Source organism: Hermetia illucens, chromosome 6, assembly GCF_905115235.1.
Source record: "Hermetia illucens chromosome 6, iHerIll2.2.curated.20191125, whole genome shotgun sequence".
Classification (NCBI taxonomy): Eukaryota; Metazoa; Arthropoda; class Insecta; order Diptera; family Stratiomyidae; genus Hermetia; species Hermetia illucens.
Window position 1 is genome coordinate 21,559,290 of NC_051854.1, and position 18,613 is coordinate 21,577,902.

An 18,613-nucleotide genomic window follows, 5' to 3' on the forward strand; every position below is an offset into this window, starting at 1 on the left:
TGACATGTTTCCCCCAAAAGAGACAAACAGAAAAGATAGACCACCAATCGATTTTTCGAAACCCTTTTTCAGTATTTTCATCCGATACCTTTATAAATCTAAATACGACCATTTTTCATGTTTTTTATCCTTTTGACTTTATTGGCTTCATAAGAAGCCCTATTAGAGTCCCTCAAATCATTCTTTTTCTTCCATATCCTTAAAAATTAATCAAAGTTCTGAAACCTGATACAAAAAGCCGAAATCGATATAACAGTTAAAATTCTGTAGATTCATACTATGAATTAATGTGCTCATATTCTTTGGATAAACGTAAGGTATACCATTCAGAAATTCCAATTAAAATACTTTTCGGCAATTATTTCCTTTACAATAAAATCCAGAAAAAATCATACTTACAGAATTTGTCTTAGGATCACCATCAGTTGAACCTTGTCCTTCCTCGTTTGCATTACTTTGTTCCATAAGAAAATGATTATCAATTATGAATTCATTTTGACTGGCCATATTACAAACTGGGCAATGTATTAAGGGTGGCATTGTTCGGTCTAATTCGCTGAATTTTGTTGTGACACATTGTGAGCATGCAACATGAAGACATTCCAGCAATTTTGGACGATCGTTTGCTGTAAGTACTTGCATGCACCAAACACATTTTGTTGAAATTGGCTCGCCAGGGGTGGTAGTTTCATCAACCTGAAAAGGAAATGGAAAATCCAAATTAATAAAAAATAATATCAAACGATAGCAAACTGGAAGGCTAATTGTTTCCAGTGTTATTAAACACAGGAATGGTGGCACTATTAACATCTAAGAGAACACAGGGACCTCGAAAAAGGTTCCCTTCATTTAAGCTTAAGTGGGGTACTGTCGATAAACTTATTCACTTAGCATCACAATAATAATTAATTTATGCTTCAAGGATAAAAGACTCCAGCCACAAGCGACATTTTCCATGATACATCTTTGTGATGAAAAAATCTCGGTAAATTGGACGCCAACTGCAACAGATGCTGAATTTGAAATGTGGTTGGAAAGTAATATATAGTGCGGTTTGGTTAGGTCATGTTATTTTGTCGTCCTGAGAGACTATAACCACAAGAAAAATTGGATCGTTGTAACTCGAAAAAAGTAAATAACTGAACAGATTAAAAAAATGGTTTATGCAGTTCATATGGGTCTCATACGAACGCGTATTAATCTAACTTCAGAAAACAATTCGTATCAAAAATGTATCAAATGTTGTCGTGAGTTCTCGCCCCACTAGTTTCACTCTAATAAAAGGAGCCGGATATGGATTATGGTAGAAATTAAGGACGGAAAGGCGAATTAGGAACAACTTGGGCTACTTTGTTTGGGAATGGATGTAAGCACCTTCCTTCCCTTATTAGTCATATGATCCCTTGCATATTCCCACCTCAGAGATGGCTTCTGGCACTCTGCAATAATCTGCCATGACATAATAATTACAATTACAAAATTTTTTGACAACTTCTATGCTTGGTTTATTCTCAGCGTTATGTTGGTAACCTCTGGACAATTTAAAGCAGAAAAGCACCACGAGATGAACCAGTGGAACCTGCAAGTTGAGGGTTGTGTAAGAGGCTAAAAATCTGTTCGCAGCAAACAGTTGCTTTGAAGCCCAAATCTGAGCCTCGGATAGGAAATAAAACGACTTCGGCAATAGAAAAAAACTAACGAATATGAAACCTGGAATGTGTGCTTCCTCTTCGGAACTGGTACTCTTCATAAATCAGAGACCTCGGATCAATAAATGAAAGAATCCGTTTATTTCGAGTAAAACTAAATTTTTTAACATTTGATTAATTAGCGTATATGTTCCAACGGAAAACAAGGACGATTCAGTAGAAGATAAATTCTACAGTGGCTCGAACGACGTGAGGATAATACTTGGCAACTTTAACGTAAAAAACGGAAAAAGGCTGCAACTACTGGGAGGTCCCAGTCTCCACGATATAAATAACGAGACGAAAAGATTCATAGAATTCCTTGCAACAGAAACATGACAATTCCGTTGATTTGCTCCCTTCATCATACCATCCACAAGAGAACAAGGGGGGTAGATGGGATGAGGGTTTAACCAAGTTCAACATATACCCTTAAGAAGCGAAGTGTATCTAGAATCCTTGAACCGACACCAGGAAGCATTGATGTGGAGTGGAAGCAGCTGATAGACGCAATCAAAACTACGGCAGAAAAGGCCATCGTCGAGGCCCTACAGCCTCTTTTTGGGGCCTTGGACTTCAGGATGTCCTTCTTCCAATAGCCTCGATCCAAAGACCGCGTCCACCAATTTCGATATTCCAGAAGTGATGCGCTGTCTTCGTCAATAGAATCTGCCCAGCGCTTTCAGGGTTTGCCCAACAACCTTCTTCCGTCTGTTCTGCATTCGAATATCCCTTTAGGTATCCAAGTGTATACGTTGAACGTGACCAACCCGTTACTGCTTTCAAAGTTTGATTATTTTGGAAACTCCAGGGTCATTAAATATTTTATACAACTCAGGGTTGTATCTGATTCGCCAGTGGTCGTTCTCTCATTTAACTGCTATTATTCTGCTCAACACCCTCTTTTCGAAGGTGTTGATTCGTTTCTCCGATGTGTTTTGTTGATTTGATGGACGTTAATGTTGAATTTCAAGCATTTTGATAACACCTGCATGTGTTTGACCGTAAATAGCTGGCCAATTGTCAATCCGAAAACCTCCTTAGTATTCACTAATCATCTTATTGACGTATAGTCTAATTCTTCTCTCTAAAATTTTTGTGAAAAATTTTTAGGACCTCTGCAGTTGGCACATGTCAAATTGTCATCTTCTTAGTAGATAGGGCATACCACACTTTTTGACCACTCTTGCTTGAACCCAAATATGGATGGTTTTCATTGTCCATAGCCCTCCTGATTTAATGAGGATGTCATCTAAGCCGAGCGTCTTGTTCATTTTTTGACATTTAGCTTGAGGAGTTCTTGAAAACGAGTCGCCTCTCTCTCACGTGTTTCACTTTCGCCCCCACCGATTGGCCCGTTCTTGTTTTTACAAAGGAAGATTTTGCATTGATATCCAAAATCCATGCTCTTGACTTCTTTGTAGGAATGCTTGTGTTCTTGCTCACAATATTGTCGACAATTTTCTTTAATCCCTCATCAAAATGTTTTCGCTTCTTTTGCCTTAATATCCATAATATTTCATTGCCTGCTCGTCGAAGATTTTCGTAGTTTTGTCTCTTCATCCCTTTGTTTCGCTCTATTGTCGTCTGCAAGCCTCGCCTTTATTATTAAGCCCTTTCCAGTTTTCATCAGCAAACCAATAATTTCTCCGTAGTGGGGATGCATATCTAATCAAATTTTCCGCTGTTGTTTTAACAGCGCCTTTTAGGTCATACCAGGTGTCATCTACAGGCTTCTTCTTGCAATTCTGGAGAATAGGATCTAGCCATTCCACGTATTCCAATTTTGCCTTGGAATATTCCGCTATTGAATCATTTTTTTTTAGTTTTTCAACTTCAAATTTTCGAAGTGGATTGGTTTTTATTCTGCGGGTCTTTGCGATTCGGCATCTGTAAGCACTTTTTACCGTATAGTAGTTAGACTCATCACCACCTTTTGGTAATGAGAACGTGGTCTATCTGGTTCTAAGTTATACCATCTAGAGACCCCCATGTCCTTTTGTGAAGGGGCTTGCGTGGAAAGCATGTCGATTTCATAATTAGGTTTTTCAAAGTCCGGTCGTTCCTCGATTTCTATCCTCGCTCTGAACGCTGACATTGAAATCGTCGAGCAATATCTTGGCATCATTCTGAGGCAATGAGTCCAGATTATCATAAAATTGCTCTTTAACTTCGCTATCTTTTTATTGGTTTGGGATATCTATGTTGACAAGCCCTACATCAAAAAAACTTTTCTTTGATGCGAAGCGCACACAATTTTTTGGGTATACGTTCCAATTTGATAACATTCGCTTTAAAGTCCCTATCCATGATGAAAGCGACTTCAAACTCATGATTTTACGCGAAATGCTGTCGATAATCTCACAACCACTCCAATCCGATTCCTGGACTGCTAGAACCCTAAGCTTGTACTTACTGACTTGAGTGTTTGACAGCACCAGACATGTTTAGTGATCCAGGAGTGTAGTCAGTTTTCGTCGTATCGATCCTGTTCGAAGCAATTTATCCCGTGTTTCGGTACATATTGTTTGATTTTTTAGTGGAGGTCGGATTGAAGGATCAATTGCTTTATATCCACTTGACGAAGGGGTGTTATCAGGTAGGATGCGGTATGTTGGATTTATTATAACTAAGCAGAGCGCCCACCTCTGCTTTGTTTCTCACTTTCCTTCATCACTGGTATTACTGAGAATATTACTTAGTAGGTTACCTCAAAACTTCCTCTTTTACCTGGGCCTAGGACCAGCATACTATTCACATAGCGGGCACGAACATCGGCGCAAAAGGAATGAATAGTTTGACGAAGAGCTATCCAATGCCACAACATAATTTCCACATTTCGAAAGAGCAGAGGCTGTACAAGCGTTTGTGCTACCACTTGTACTCGAATAAATCAAAGATGCACTTAAAACACGCAGAAACAACGAAGCGTCAGATGTGGATGCAATACCTGCGGAGCTGCTAAATGCAAATACAAAGAATGAAGACGGTAACCAAGCTTCCTGCGTTAATAAACACTGTTTGGTCTGACGAAACTATACCAGCAAATAAATACATTTGTCATTTGTTGTACCTCTAAAATAGGTGATACACTCTTCTGCAAGAATTATAAAGGGAAATCATTTGTTGTATACTAACTATAGTGCTGCCAGTAGTAGTCGACCTTCTCGACAAATAACAATGGCGAATACTAGGGAGGTGGAAAATGGAATTCCAGCTAATTAGACTCATTACCCAAATACTTTCGAGATCTTTAGCAAATGATGCCTGCACATATACCATATATGAACAAGGCACACAAAAAAAGTATGAAATATTTCCTAAGCAAATGTTCTTTGCGGCTTCACGATATCTTTTATCTGGATTTATATACGAAGCTTTAAAATTTGAAACAGAAATTGCCGGCCAAACACTAGGAAAAATTATAGTAAAGGTTGAATTTTCAACCCCATCCTCGAAGGGTGCGGAAAGTTTATGGAGAAGGAGGTACCTCATCCTCAAAACTGATAAAAGGTAATGGGTGATCACCCCAGTTAAGAAGCTATGGCCCCTCAAAATTATTTTATATAATCATGGTCAAGTTTGAATTTGCAACCCCCGCGAGGGAGACAGAATGGCGAAGATATGTATAAATTCCTGATTCCTTTAAATAATTATGGCGATAGCCCCCTTAAAACGCCATTGTTCTTCAAAATGGAAGTATTTTCATGCCAAACGTTAGGGTTTAATGCCCGCAAGGGTCAAGGAGAGTATAAGAGGAGAAACAGGAGACCCTCTCTATCAAATTCTGTCGAAAAATCGCGGCAATCTCCTCTCCTTAAAAACTATGGCGCCTCAAATGGGGATTACTTTCATATCATCATGGTAAAATTTAATTTGCCAGCCCTACTTCCGAAAGGGGAAGGAAAAAGAGGATACTTAGGAGGAAGATGCTCCCCCTTCCTAATACCGTTGAAGAATTGTATCGGCTAATTCCTGATGGAAGGTTATGGTGTCTCGAAAAGAGGCTATTTTCGTATCATAAATAAGGTTATTGGCAGGGTAATGGTCGTCACCAACTACAAAGGGTGTTAATTTTTACATTGTGCAAGAGATTTCAAGAATGTTTCATCTCATCAAATAGTTTGCGCAACATATTAAACACGTCCATATTATTGCGCAACGCAATTTGTTTAACAGTGTATGCGCAACGCAATTTGTTAACAGTGTAAATCGAAGAGCAAAACTTCGAACCGAGTCTTAAGGAAAATCTTATGCCCAATTAGGGTAGAGGGCATATGGCGAATGTGATACAGTAGTGAGTTGCACTTATTACAGGATGAATTAAAAGCCGCCACCCGTCCATATGATGGTAGGAATTGTCTAGTTGATTGAGCCCCAGATTCCTGATCTTGTTACCTCGGGTTCGAATCCCGGTCATTTTCGATTTTTGTGTTCATATTCATGCTATTCCGCTGCTATCAATTATACAGCATCAAATGTCATAATAATGAAACTGGAGTGCAGTCTCGTTAGCACCTGATACTGGTTGGAGGCCCTATACTCAATAAAGGAGCGAACAGGCGATATGCAACTACTTGCAGGCAAATTAGAAGATAAACGACCTCCTGGGAAACCCCGAAATAGTTGAGAGGACTCAATGGAAAATTACATGTTGCTCGTTTCCAGAATTGAAGGATATTGATAAAAGTCAAGGTTGTCATGCTATAGTCTGTTGCCCGGTCTGAAGTGAAAAATAAAGAAGCACACGGCACCAAGTACACTACACAGGAGGATTCCTGCAGGTATATGATGATTTCGAGACATAAAAACTTTATACTACTCGGGAATACACATAGCAAGTCACCCCCTTCGCCTCTTACTTAAAAGCCCCAAGCTTTCGTCAACACCTGCGAAGTGTCATCTAGGTAGGGTGTATGATACAATTTCGAACAAAGAACGTCATCGGCGCAGAGGCTAGTTACCCGTGAAGGAGTTGATCAGAAGGCGGAAGTGACAACGGAAAGGAAGCGCATTTCAGTGGACCGTGCTCGATGGCACAAGGAAAAATAGAAAGGAGTGAACATTTAGGGTAAACCTCCATTTTTCGCAAGGTAAAATGTACCAGCAGCGCATTGTGTGAAAATAAAGAAATTCTGCTGGAATTTATCTGATAGCTGAAACGATATCTTTAAATTGATTTAATTAAACATTTTAATTAAATCAATTTTGATTTTAGCCCTGACACGATAAATTGAAAATGAGATATTAATCAAAATTGATTGATGCTGCTTAGAGAAGAAGCAACTCTGGAGTGAAGAAGAATTCCTCATCTATTGTAATATTGTGGAAGGCATCTGAGATAATCTGCAAAGTGACATATCTGAAGCGTCCTTGATTTGATATAAATGAAAAATAATGATACAATATGTACATACTCCCAACAGAAACCAATTTATTTTGATCATCGATTTTCACATTTTAAGCGAATTGTTGATTGATTCTATTATAGTTTTTTCCTTTGGAGACAATTCACTTAGATACAAGGACGAGATAGTCCGAATTCGGTCACATCTGAGGTCAAGATAGAAAAGGCAACATTTATTTTATATTTGTTGTCCTATCCAATGGGAGGTCATTGTGTCCCAGACAAGGAAGTCACGAAATTCATCTGCTACAATTCTTCAAATCTTTAATCTAATTTTGATAACAACTTTGCATTCAGGAAACATGCTATCAAAGATGAACGTAATTTGAAACCACAAACGAAGATTAATTTCACTTGAAAAACTCTGGGGATTTATTATCACAATCCATTTCGGTGAATCTGGAAAGATGTTATGGAAGTGAAAAGTTTTTCCCCAGACTTTCAATACGATAACGATAATTCTGCAATAGATTTGTCTTGGAATAGGTCAATTAATTACAACGTTCTGCTATTGCTTTCAATACAGATTAATGGTTGTTTAGCGCAGGAGGTTATCAAATTTGATTCTCATTCGGAAATATCAATTCTCTTTTTTTTTACAAATTTCCGATTTGATTTGATTGATTGAATTCATGTAAGAGATCTCTTTCTTCTAAGTTGTCGTTGTAGCTCTAAAAACAATATCAAGCCTTCCGTCCGGAATATAAATAGTGATTTAATGAGATGTCTACTATCATACTTCCTATGACATTCAGATCGATTTGATTCCTGTTTTAGTCGCAAGCAATTTAATAAAAAAAAACCGAACCTATTCCAATAAAATTTGGTAGGAGTACGACAACAATCAATCGTCTTGCACGCAATAAGATTATTTTTGAATTTTAAATAAAAAAAACAATTTCTAGTCCACCGCGTGTGGCTTGCATTTTGTGTTTCAGGAAAGCACATTATGATTAATCAGAAATCGACCACGCAATTGTTAGGTTTGGAAATTTGGAAAAATCCCGAGGCTATTTAAAAATTTTCTGGAAAAAAAAGAACAAAAATTCCCCTGCTTCGGGAGCTATGTAAAATATATTAATGAAAGTAACAGCTTCACGCAGAAGTGTGAAAGAAATCACACACATGAATGATGTGATGATAAATTGAGACAGAAAGGATATCTGCAAGGAAAAAAAAATTCCCGTAATCCATGAGTAAAGTCTAGCCACAACTACGCGAAGAAGGCAATGATTGTTACTTCCAAAAATTTCGTCTAAATCTCCCGGTACCACTACCCAACACATGGCTAATTTAAGGGATATTCAATTGATACTAACACAGAGCAATCAACGATCAGAGGATCCTTAAACTGTTTTGGCGACGCAAAGAATGACACTTTCAAACGTCCATCAAACCAGGATAAAACTCTTTCTCAAACGTGCGAACACAAGAGACACAAACGTTTTTCTGAAGGCTGGGCAAACCGTAATCACAATCCTGAAACTTCCGATGCAAAAGAAAATACTTTTTCAATGAAAAATTTTTTGAGAAAGACCTGTGCTTCACGATTAACAAAATTACTTTTTCAGTGAGTGTTAGTCACGAGAGTTCATATCTGATAATCAGCGGCGAGCGTGCCTTTTTAGAATAATGGATTATTCGTTGTTTCTCCTCTCTCTCTCTAGAAAAACGTTCCTTTGGAAATTTGCCAGACACTTTTAGGCCGCTAAGCTAGCGTAGACAAAGGACATATAGTCGTAAATTAAAAACTAAGCCACTATAATGACATTTACACATTGAATACGAAAATAACTATGGCAATCTTCAAGTTCTTTGAACAAACACAATTCACAATATGAAAATATCACCAGGCTTTACCGAAAATCTAGTGGAGATTGACGAACTCTAGGCAACGTAAAGTAATTCTAGTGAATTTGGTTTTCCGGAAGCTATTACCGGCACGAGAAAAGTTTTCTTGTAAATTTTCGGGATCATACTTCGATATCTGCAATATTTACGCGGAAGTGTTATATCACCGAATCGTATTTTATGACATTTACATATATTGCTGAAAGAGACTAAGCCACCACCAAAAGAGTTCTGCAGTCAGTAAAGGATAAATCTCATCACTGAATATCTCCTTTTGCATTTATTAAAAGGAACAACCTTAACTCTAACATCTTAGCAGGTCCACTATACTATGCCATTTAGACAATCACAACGCTCATGACCAAGACCGGGATTCGAACATTTTAGGGATTTTACAAAAATTGGCGTTCCTGTTATCAAACCGCATCAAGTACCGCATACCGCATACTGTAATCAACTTCATGACGAAGCGTCATCATCAGACTTCAGAACTCCAGTATGAAGCCATTTGGTTGTAGTGTAGAAAACATATATTTTTGTGCTTCAAACATGTCAAACTTTGTGGCATCGAAACGCCGGAAGTTACCAATTGTTGTGTGAAGTTTATGGAGGGACTCTGGTTTCGACATTTTAAAAAACAACGATTTTGACGTCGAAGATGGCAGAAAAATTTAAAGTATCGAATTGGAAGGACCATTGGATGAAAATTCGTCCCAAACGCAAGAAGAATCTGCGGAGTCATTAGGAATATCCCAATCAGCTATTTCCGTACATTTAGAAGCATTGGGAATGATCAAAAAGGAAGGAAATTGAATACCATACGAACTAAAGCCAAGAGACGTGGAAAGGGTTTTTTTTTCACACACTTTGAACGGATTACGATATACTAAAGCTGTAATTCAAGAAAAATTTTTCTGCGCTATTTGCACCCAAGGGCGATTGAAAGATCAGCGAATTGCTGCATGAATATGACACTATATTTTTCACTGACAAAAAAAAATTAGCTGTGGATTTGAAGTGACAGTTTTCTTGAAAAAAAAATATATATTCGAACTACAGTCTTTAAGAAAACGCCAAAATGTTTCAGACAAAGATACTATCGATATAAGAAGATTGTTGACGACTGAGAAGCAACACGTATTTCCAATGAAACTTAGTCGTTTCGATTCATAGTTGGACCACCATCAAAATTTTATAGTTGGCTTTTACATCCTCCAAACTAATGACTCTGTACAGGGATGAATTGAACAGTTTAGAATACTGGCTCAATCCCTCTCCTCAAGATTCCCGGATATGGGGACGAGAGACGAAACGAGGTACCATTCTTGGCAGTCCTTCGCCAAACAGCATACAGTGAGCAATCCACTGACTACTGTAAAGATTGGAGCCTACTCACACTTCTTATCAACTACTAACTCCACATGGTATAGGCTCAATGCCTATGTTAAATCTCGGAAGATTAGTCCCAACAACGGAATCCGTATGTGCTAACGCAATCTCAACGATGACAGAGGTTCCATTCCTTGGTGAGATTTTTCAAATAAGTTGGTTCGAACTCTCACTGATCGCCCCACGAAAGCATCATTGCTCAAATCTTCACAGATAGGTTTGATGGCATCCAAAAAATTCTTGCGGAGAGCACTATACGTGTGTTTGAACAAATCAAAATTCATTAGCAGCTACAGCTTTTGCCATTCGAACGACGAGACGACGTTGAGTCATGTATGAGACGTGGTTGCTTAAACCGCTGTATCTTCCTTAGGTTCGCTCCGATTCATCTCAAATTTCTCACAATATTCCCTAACTAGGGCCAAAAACAGACACTATGGAAATTGCTCTTTGGTGACCTCAAGTGAAATGCCAATTTTTGGAAATTCTGTCTGGATCTGATTATTAAAGACCGCTGCATATGATTCCACTTCGCTTGCTTTTCCTTACAACTGCCACAGTCTTGGGAGGTATGGTATCAACACTGTGAATCATATAGATAATTGTGGGCCCACATCGGCAGATGAACTCATCTCAACATTTCTCATGTCTGGGGTAATGCGATCCATACTGATTTAAATGTCACGAATCTGAACAAAGACCTCGACAAGCTGTATTTACTTGCGTTGGAAATTTGCCTACTGCACGCAATAGCTCAAACATGACATGAGGCTCTATCGAAGAAAAAGGAATAGACTGCCGAGAAATACTGGCGGGAGGGCGGTTAGTCATGGATGTTTGCATTCGGCTTAGTATTGTGCGGTAGGCTTATCATTTGCATAGCATAAACATGATGATAATGAAAATGAAGCAGTTTTCTTAATTATGACATAGGATATGGAAGAATATCAACAAGGAAAAGGGAGATGTGCCTCGTTTTCCATAGAGAAATGAACAGACAGTACTCCTCACTACAAAAAGGCTCCCAGTCGATCAAGATTTGTTGAAAATTCGTCTAATATGCAGAAGAAAGTAAAGGAATACATCGCGATAAGTGCAGAAAATCGAAGCAAGGCAAGGATGTAATAAGCCAATTAGACATTGTCCCCGGAAGGAGGAGAAAAAGTGAAGTTAGTCTACGCTTAAAGTTCAAGTATATTCATACTTTATCTTTAAGCGGAATCTAGCGGATGAAACTTTAATGCGTTGCAGTACAGATGTAGCCTTGTAATCAGGGAGTGGAAATAAAGTTCGAACTCCGAGAAAAACACTTCTAAAATTTTGGCGTTGCGCGTGCTATACGAAGCCCTGCGGCAAGTGATGAGGGTAAAGACGAGGCAATCTATGAAGCCAGTACAAAGTTTCAAGAGAATACGCACATACTGAGGAAGGCTTTATGTGGAGTAATTCAGACAGGCAAGGAAGAGATCAAGAAGCAATGGACTCGAGAATGCTATGAAAGAGGGGGTTGCAAAGTGCCAAGGAGGGTTGCACAGAGTCAAAGCGGGAAGCCAGGTTGCGCTCGCGAAGCTCGCATTCTAAGAAGCCGTCCATTTGGTGAGTGCGTGAAGCCGCGATTGCGACTCGTGGCATCATTTTTTTCGATCGCACTTGGCTGATGACGATTCATCTCTACTGGTAAGTCGTCGTGGTCGAAGTGTCAATTTGACAGTGGAAAAAAATGTTGTTCTGGAAGAAACGAAATCATAGAAATGATTGTATTTTCAGGGAATCTCAACTCGAAACTTGCTGCTGCAATTAAGTTCGCTAGAGCATTTTGAACATGCCTTGACAGCAATGACTTTAAGCGCGGTCCATTTGGAAGCACGGATGAAAAGCTCGCTAGCTAATGGAGCTGCATTCACCGACAAGGGCTCGCTTAATGAAACGCAGCTATGGATGAGTGGGTTAAACTCTAGCACACGTGTATTGCCTCAAACAACTTTTGTTTTATTTAGTAATTCCCAGTACTTTTTGATTATAGGATATCTCTCAAACATTTTGAAACAGGAGTGAAGATAAACACACTCCCTCAATATTAATATTTGCTTTATTGGATCTGTTCTGAAAATACTTTGCATATACAGGGTAGGCTTTCAGAGGTTTATAAACATAGGCAATTGAGCATCAACAACCTTACAATAATATCAAACAAAAGCCACGCCCATCAATCGCTCAATTCAAGTGACAGTTCTTGCGTGTCTTACTTAGGTATAAAAGGATATTTTTCAGGAATAGTGTTATCATTTGCATATTTGGGTTTAGCTTGTACATTAGTGTATCGATTCCACCGTCAGTGAAAACCGGAGAATGGTGTCAACATGCCATCAAACTGCGCAGATTGTTGTATTCATTGAACCTGGTGAAAATCATAGTGAAATTACTCGACATCTGAATTTAAGTCGGTACTTCGTTCGGCGTGTGTATCACAGATATTGACCAACTGGAGTCTACACAAGGCGACTTGGATCTGGGCGAAAACGCACTTCATCTCAATGGGATGATCGTTATGTCGTCACCACCTCAGTAAAAAAATCGGCATCAGAATGCAGCTTAACTGGCACAACATTTTCAAAAAGTTCGAGAGACATCTACCTGAAGGGTACTTGACAGACTACAGTTGTGCAAATGGTCCAAAATTGACAGAAGCCAACCGCCAAGCTTGCAGGATGAGACGATTTACCCTTTTCTCTATCTCAAAGCAGGTATATCTTGGCAGCAGACTCTGTATCTTCTAAGGAGGCGTGACATTGGAAGTGGCAACGAATTTGGTCTTCATCACCCGGCCAAGTAGCGGCCGCAAATCACGTTTACCCACTACACAACACTTTTTCGAAAAGATCCTACAAGCACGCATCATGCCTTTTCGGAGAGTCATCAGTAAAAGCTTGTTGTTTTTATGAAAGATAACGCAAAACCGCACACTGCCGCTATTATACGTCGTTATTTGGAGTAGGTGAATGTATCGGTAATGCCATGGGCAGCTCAATGCCAAGACATTAACTCGATCAAGCATTCATGAGACGAGCGTAGAATGGTAATAAAATAAAGAGTTTGTTTATGATCACCAGTCTTAAGAGAGAGAATCTATTCTCAGATTAGAGAAGTGACCACTTTCGTAGCTCTTGTTATGCAGAGAGGGAGAAAAATACATCGTTTGGTTTTTAGCATAAACAGGGTAGGAAGGCTTTCAGGACCGATACTAACTTTGGCGTCAAGATTGCCAATGAGATATTCGACTAAGGAAAAGATAAAGAGGGGGATTATAGAAAATGTGAGACAGGATGTACCTAGTCAGGAAATATCGACTGAGGAAAAGTAATTACAAAGTAAATGACGGGATGATTGAGGCGAGTCAGGGGTGGAGCCTGTAAACTTGCGAATGTGATACCAAACACTCGCTTCATGTGGCTATGACTATGATTGGGATGCTATTGAGAATAAATACTTAGTTCGAATCAGTGGAAATTAGGTTCTGTATACGCTTTGAAGTTCAGTTTGACTAAAAATCTTTGGGATGATGAGTTGAATGATGATACACAGTGATAGGCATTGGAAAAGATGAATATATTCCCTCTTTCATTCTACATTTGTAAGTGGGCTTCTCATATGTAGGCAGAATATGTACCCATTTTTCAAAAATTCGAAAAATAGCTTATGTTATTAGCTGATAGGTACTAATTCCTTCAGATGTTGCTCCACCAAATAACATCTGTTACCGCCTTTCGTTACTTGAGGTGGTAAAGGGATCCCAATGAAACCTTTATCGACGCAAAAAAGGACTCAGATCCGAATAAACTATTTAAATAATAACTCGAGTGTGATAAATTTAATTTTAAAAAAGTAGTTTACACCCATCAATCTTTAGTAACTGCTATCCTCGTCATTATGAGGATTCATTAGCAAACTTATTTATAAATGTCAAGAGTGCCTACTGATAAGATACCGCAGGCTTGTAACTGATACTGTCTGAACCTTTGAAAGATAAGATATACTTTATCAACAATTTATGACATCCTATTTATCAATTATCGTTATGAGAACAAAATATTTCTGCTGTCAATAATAATATTTATGACATTATTGATAAAAAAAAGCTTTCAATTTCTTTTTAAAGGCTCTAGGAAAGAGCAAAATTGGGAGAATATGTAGGATGGGAAAAACCACGGTTGTATTTTTATTTTAAATTTTACTAGTCCTTCGTATCATATCGAACTAATTTAATGGAGCTGCATTTTGAGATTGCGACGTTGAAGCTGATGGGCGATAACTGATTAAATAATTCAAAAAAGCTAGACAAATTATCAAATTTATCACATTTTCTTATACGTTGGAAAAGTCAGCTCCTAAAAATAATGCAGAACATGGTGATAAAGGTTGGTAACTAAGGACGTGGAGATATGATATGCTTGACATCTGCTTTTCTGACACTAAAAAGAAGAAATTAATGCAGGAGTACACTATGCCCTGGGTTTTTTCATTGCAGTAGCGAATCTAAATTTAGTTTTTCTTTGTAGATATTTGGTCCAAGTGACTCAGAATCGATTTACAAAACGAAAAACTCATCCTATAATCAAATATTATGTTCCGATTGTAAACATTTACTTGATTACAAATGCTTACCGGCGAGAAACCAGTCAATTTCACTGAAACGAGAAGGAATCATTTCCGGAGTAAAACTGAAGCAGTATGGATTTCCTGATTACTCTCCTCTTACGCATTCATAATATTTGGGAAAATAAAGCAATATTCAATTTCCTAGAACTTCATAGGAAGAAAGTACATTACCTTTTCCATACGAACGAAAAACCATGACCGCAACTTGAATTTTGATGACATACGTTTTTTATAGCAAAGAAAATTCATTATTTACATTTTGCTCTTATCAGCAATATAAAACCGAAATGAACCACATATCGATCAAAGTTCACACTGAAACTCTGTAACTACACAAAAAACAGGCAAATAATGAAAGCCAGGGAAAGTGAGATGTTGCTAAGGGCGCTCAGAAGACATAAAATTGTAGATCTAATTTGACATATCTATCATATATTGATAAAGTATTCATCTATCTCAATTTAGAGGGTCCACTTACCAATCGTAATATCCATTTGTTACTTTGCAAAGGGGATGTAGTCATTCATCCCACATTATCCTGACGGATAACAACTTTTTGCAAATCTTCTAGAAGATACTTTGTGTTTCGAAGGGAAACAATCATCCAAATCCAGCATGATCCACCCACTTAAAATAGATATGAATATAGAACAGCCACATATTTTTGCCATATGCCCAGATGAAAAAAAAATCCAAACCGGAAATGAATTATGAATGCCTCGTCTGGGTCGAAACTGATAAGCTTTTTGATAAAAAACCCCAGATTCAAAGGGAGCGCATCCAGGAAGTTGAAATTGAATTTCCGGTCGACTCTTATCTTCAACACAAATTTTCCTTTTTTTTATCTTCAATTTTGCTATGGCAGGATTTTGTCAAATGCCAATTATCTAATTTCAGATAATCACACTCAATTACGGGCACATCATCATATTCAGATGCGTGCAACCAGTTGGAGATAATAATAGATCCATGATTATGAGAACAACGAATTATACCCTTAAAATCAATTATCTGTCATTAGAGCAGAAAATATGAAAGCTTGATTATGGCAGTGAAATTATTACGAAATTTGGCAACATTTGTAGTTGATGTCATTTAATGAATAGCAGATTGAAATGTGGTGATAAGAAATATCTATTATGAATGCTGGGGATCAGTTGAGGAAAGCAATTCGAAGCACGGACTTTGAACCTACTAAACTGCTCCTTAAGAGCGCCTTCAATAAATCTACGTGTCAAACGTCATCGTTGCGTCAGGTGAAAAACACAGAAGTTGCTGAAAACCTTCATTTGGAATTTAACATGTTCACCATGCCTCCAACATCTATTTTATTTGCTTGACCGTTAAGCCCCTGTGCGACAGGCTCACTATCAAAGTAAGCAAGTGGGTTTCCAATGAGTTTTGTAAATGTTTCTTGTATCTATTCCCACGTAGTCTGTCTAATGGATGGATAAGTATCTGACACCTACGATAAAAATATCTGACACCTACGCTAAAGTAGTACGTAATCATAAAAGTCAATTAAGTCCCGTTCAGAAGCTGTCATTTTCCGTGTGCTACTTCCGTATAAAGCCACAGGGAGAACATCGATATTAGGCACTCTCAACGTTATCTTAGTGTTGAGATTACAGTAGCTCCTTTGATTGTAGTGAAAATGATTGTCTTTTTCGGAATTTAAAAGGCATCCTCCCCTAGCTCCTGCTTTGGCTGTGTTGCATCAATGCGGATGAATCACCAGATCCACGAGAACTACTTTGCGAAACAGATGTCCTTCGAACGGTTCAAGACAGAGGCGATGGTCATCAGTTGTCCAATACGGTCAGGGCCTGCGGCAGTCAGCGATGCTGTCGTAGAGACAATCTGACATCCAATGAGCGAATGGAATGTACGTAAAATGGTTCAGCTATAGGATTAGGTCGCATGCTTTAGATCTGTCTGGATGTCTAGATGATTTAGATGCCTCGATCTCGACCATGGACCATGTGTGCACATGTTTTTTTTGCAGAGTGGCCAAAGTGACATCTTCCTGCAGCAATAAGATGCACCGCCGAAACTGTGCGCCCTAGGGACTTCCAGCCGGGCATATGCTACGGTCGATGTTTTGTCCTATCTACACCGCAAAGGTGATTAGTGCCGGCCACTAAGTGCTATGTCGCCCAGACTGCTACAATTGAATTGTTCCAGTCGTGCGCAACCTCGGCCCACATATGCGCGATGTTGCAGGAATCTTGCACTTGCCTGCAGGCATACGGATGATCATTGCTACGCGGTCGACCAAGATGGAGGTTGCCAAAATTGATACGCATCTCACAAATAAGTGAAGCTCTATATATCTCAACTAAGGTGGGCTCTTGTACGCGTGTACTGTCCGCATAAAGACGACTTGGAGCAGTAAATCACGTATCTCGATAAGGTGGTTCCTCGTCTGCGCGGAATACACAGCACAGCAAGATTGCCCAGCGCACATTTTGCCATCGTTCTGCACATAGAAGAAAGTTATTGGGATATTGACATTACGTGTGTGACTGTTGCAGCAAAGGCGTTTGTCCAGCCATGTAAATTGTTGAAAGGACTCAGTTGCAGAGACCATATCGGTCGTGCTAGTCAATGAGTGTTGGTCTCCCACATACGCCAATTCATTGGAATACGCGTGGTTTTAACTGGGTGGAATACGTTGCGTGGAGAAGTTAGCCGACTGCTCTTCTTTCTCTGAGTTTGTGTTTCGGTCAGTGGATGCCAGTACTCAACTAGTGAACGATGATATGAGGAACCCCGAACGGAGGTTTAAGAAGCATGTAACGTTGTGGACAAACGCTCTTTGCAGTAAGGGCGCGCCGTCCATAGGGATTGCCCTTGTTAATGTTAATCAATTTAGGCTCGCTTACAGGGGAGATGCATAGTATTATAAAGAGATGTTGCAGAGGCCTTGAAGAGGATTATGGTCCAGCAACTGGGGGTGAAAACATCAATTCTGACTTTAGAAAAGCAGTACAGCTTTCGAACTGGCAAGTTTACCGAGGACTCCTTAATGCATATCAAAAACTTTGTTAGTTATGTTAGCAAATACGTCCTTGAAATCTTTATAGATCTAAAACTGCATTTAATTAGCTAAGTTGGTCGTCAGTGTTGTCGAAACTCTGAGTGTGGCCGAAATTGGCTCTGTGGAAGAGGAAACCATTCGTCCAAGGTGTTAACAAGCGTGTGTGGGTTAATGTTGACTGCGGCTACCTGCAGGATATACTGCGGGTTCATTTATATAGAATTCATGATGGAGGAACCGTTAGGTGAGCTTTGTTCGTTGATTGAATGCGTTTCCTATGCGGATGATCCCCTCGTTCTTGTTGAGGAGAACAGCCGACTTGAGCTAAAACTAAAGTACATGCGCATCGTTAGTACTCGGTGTCTTAAAGTCAGTGTCGCATTTTCAACGGAGAAAACTGTCACAATGTTGACCAGAGAGAAACTAAAATACCAGGCGAAAGTGACATATTTGGAAGACAATCCCGAAACGTATGTACTTGCGTCTACACCTGAACGACCCTAGGACGCATTTAACTAAATTGTTATCTATGCTGGAGTGTGTCATGCGGTGTCAATTGGGTCTAAACAGGAGAGAAGCTAG

At 39.0% G+C, this 18,613-nt stretch overlaps 1 protein-coding gene across 3 annotated transcripts in view; it reads right to left on the reverse strand.

Moving 5' to 3' along the window:
• LOC119659929 (E3 ubiquitin-protein ligase TRIM33) overlaps window positions 1–18,613 on the reverse strand; it is an 83,375-nt gene that overhangs the window by 33,299 nt on the left and 31,463 nt on the right. For all 3 annotated transcript variants that reach the window (XM_038068267.1, XM_038068266.1, XM_038068265.1), the window contains exon 2: window positions 400–696. In XM_038068267.1, the coding sequence (XP_037924195.1) occupies window positions 400–696 (297 nt within the window). The remainder of the gene's footprint in view (window positions 1–399; window positions 697–18,613) is intronic.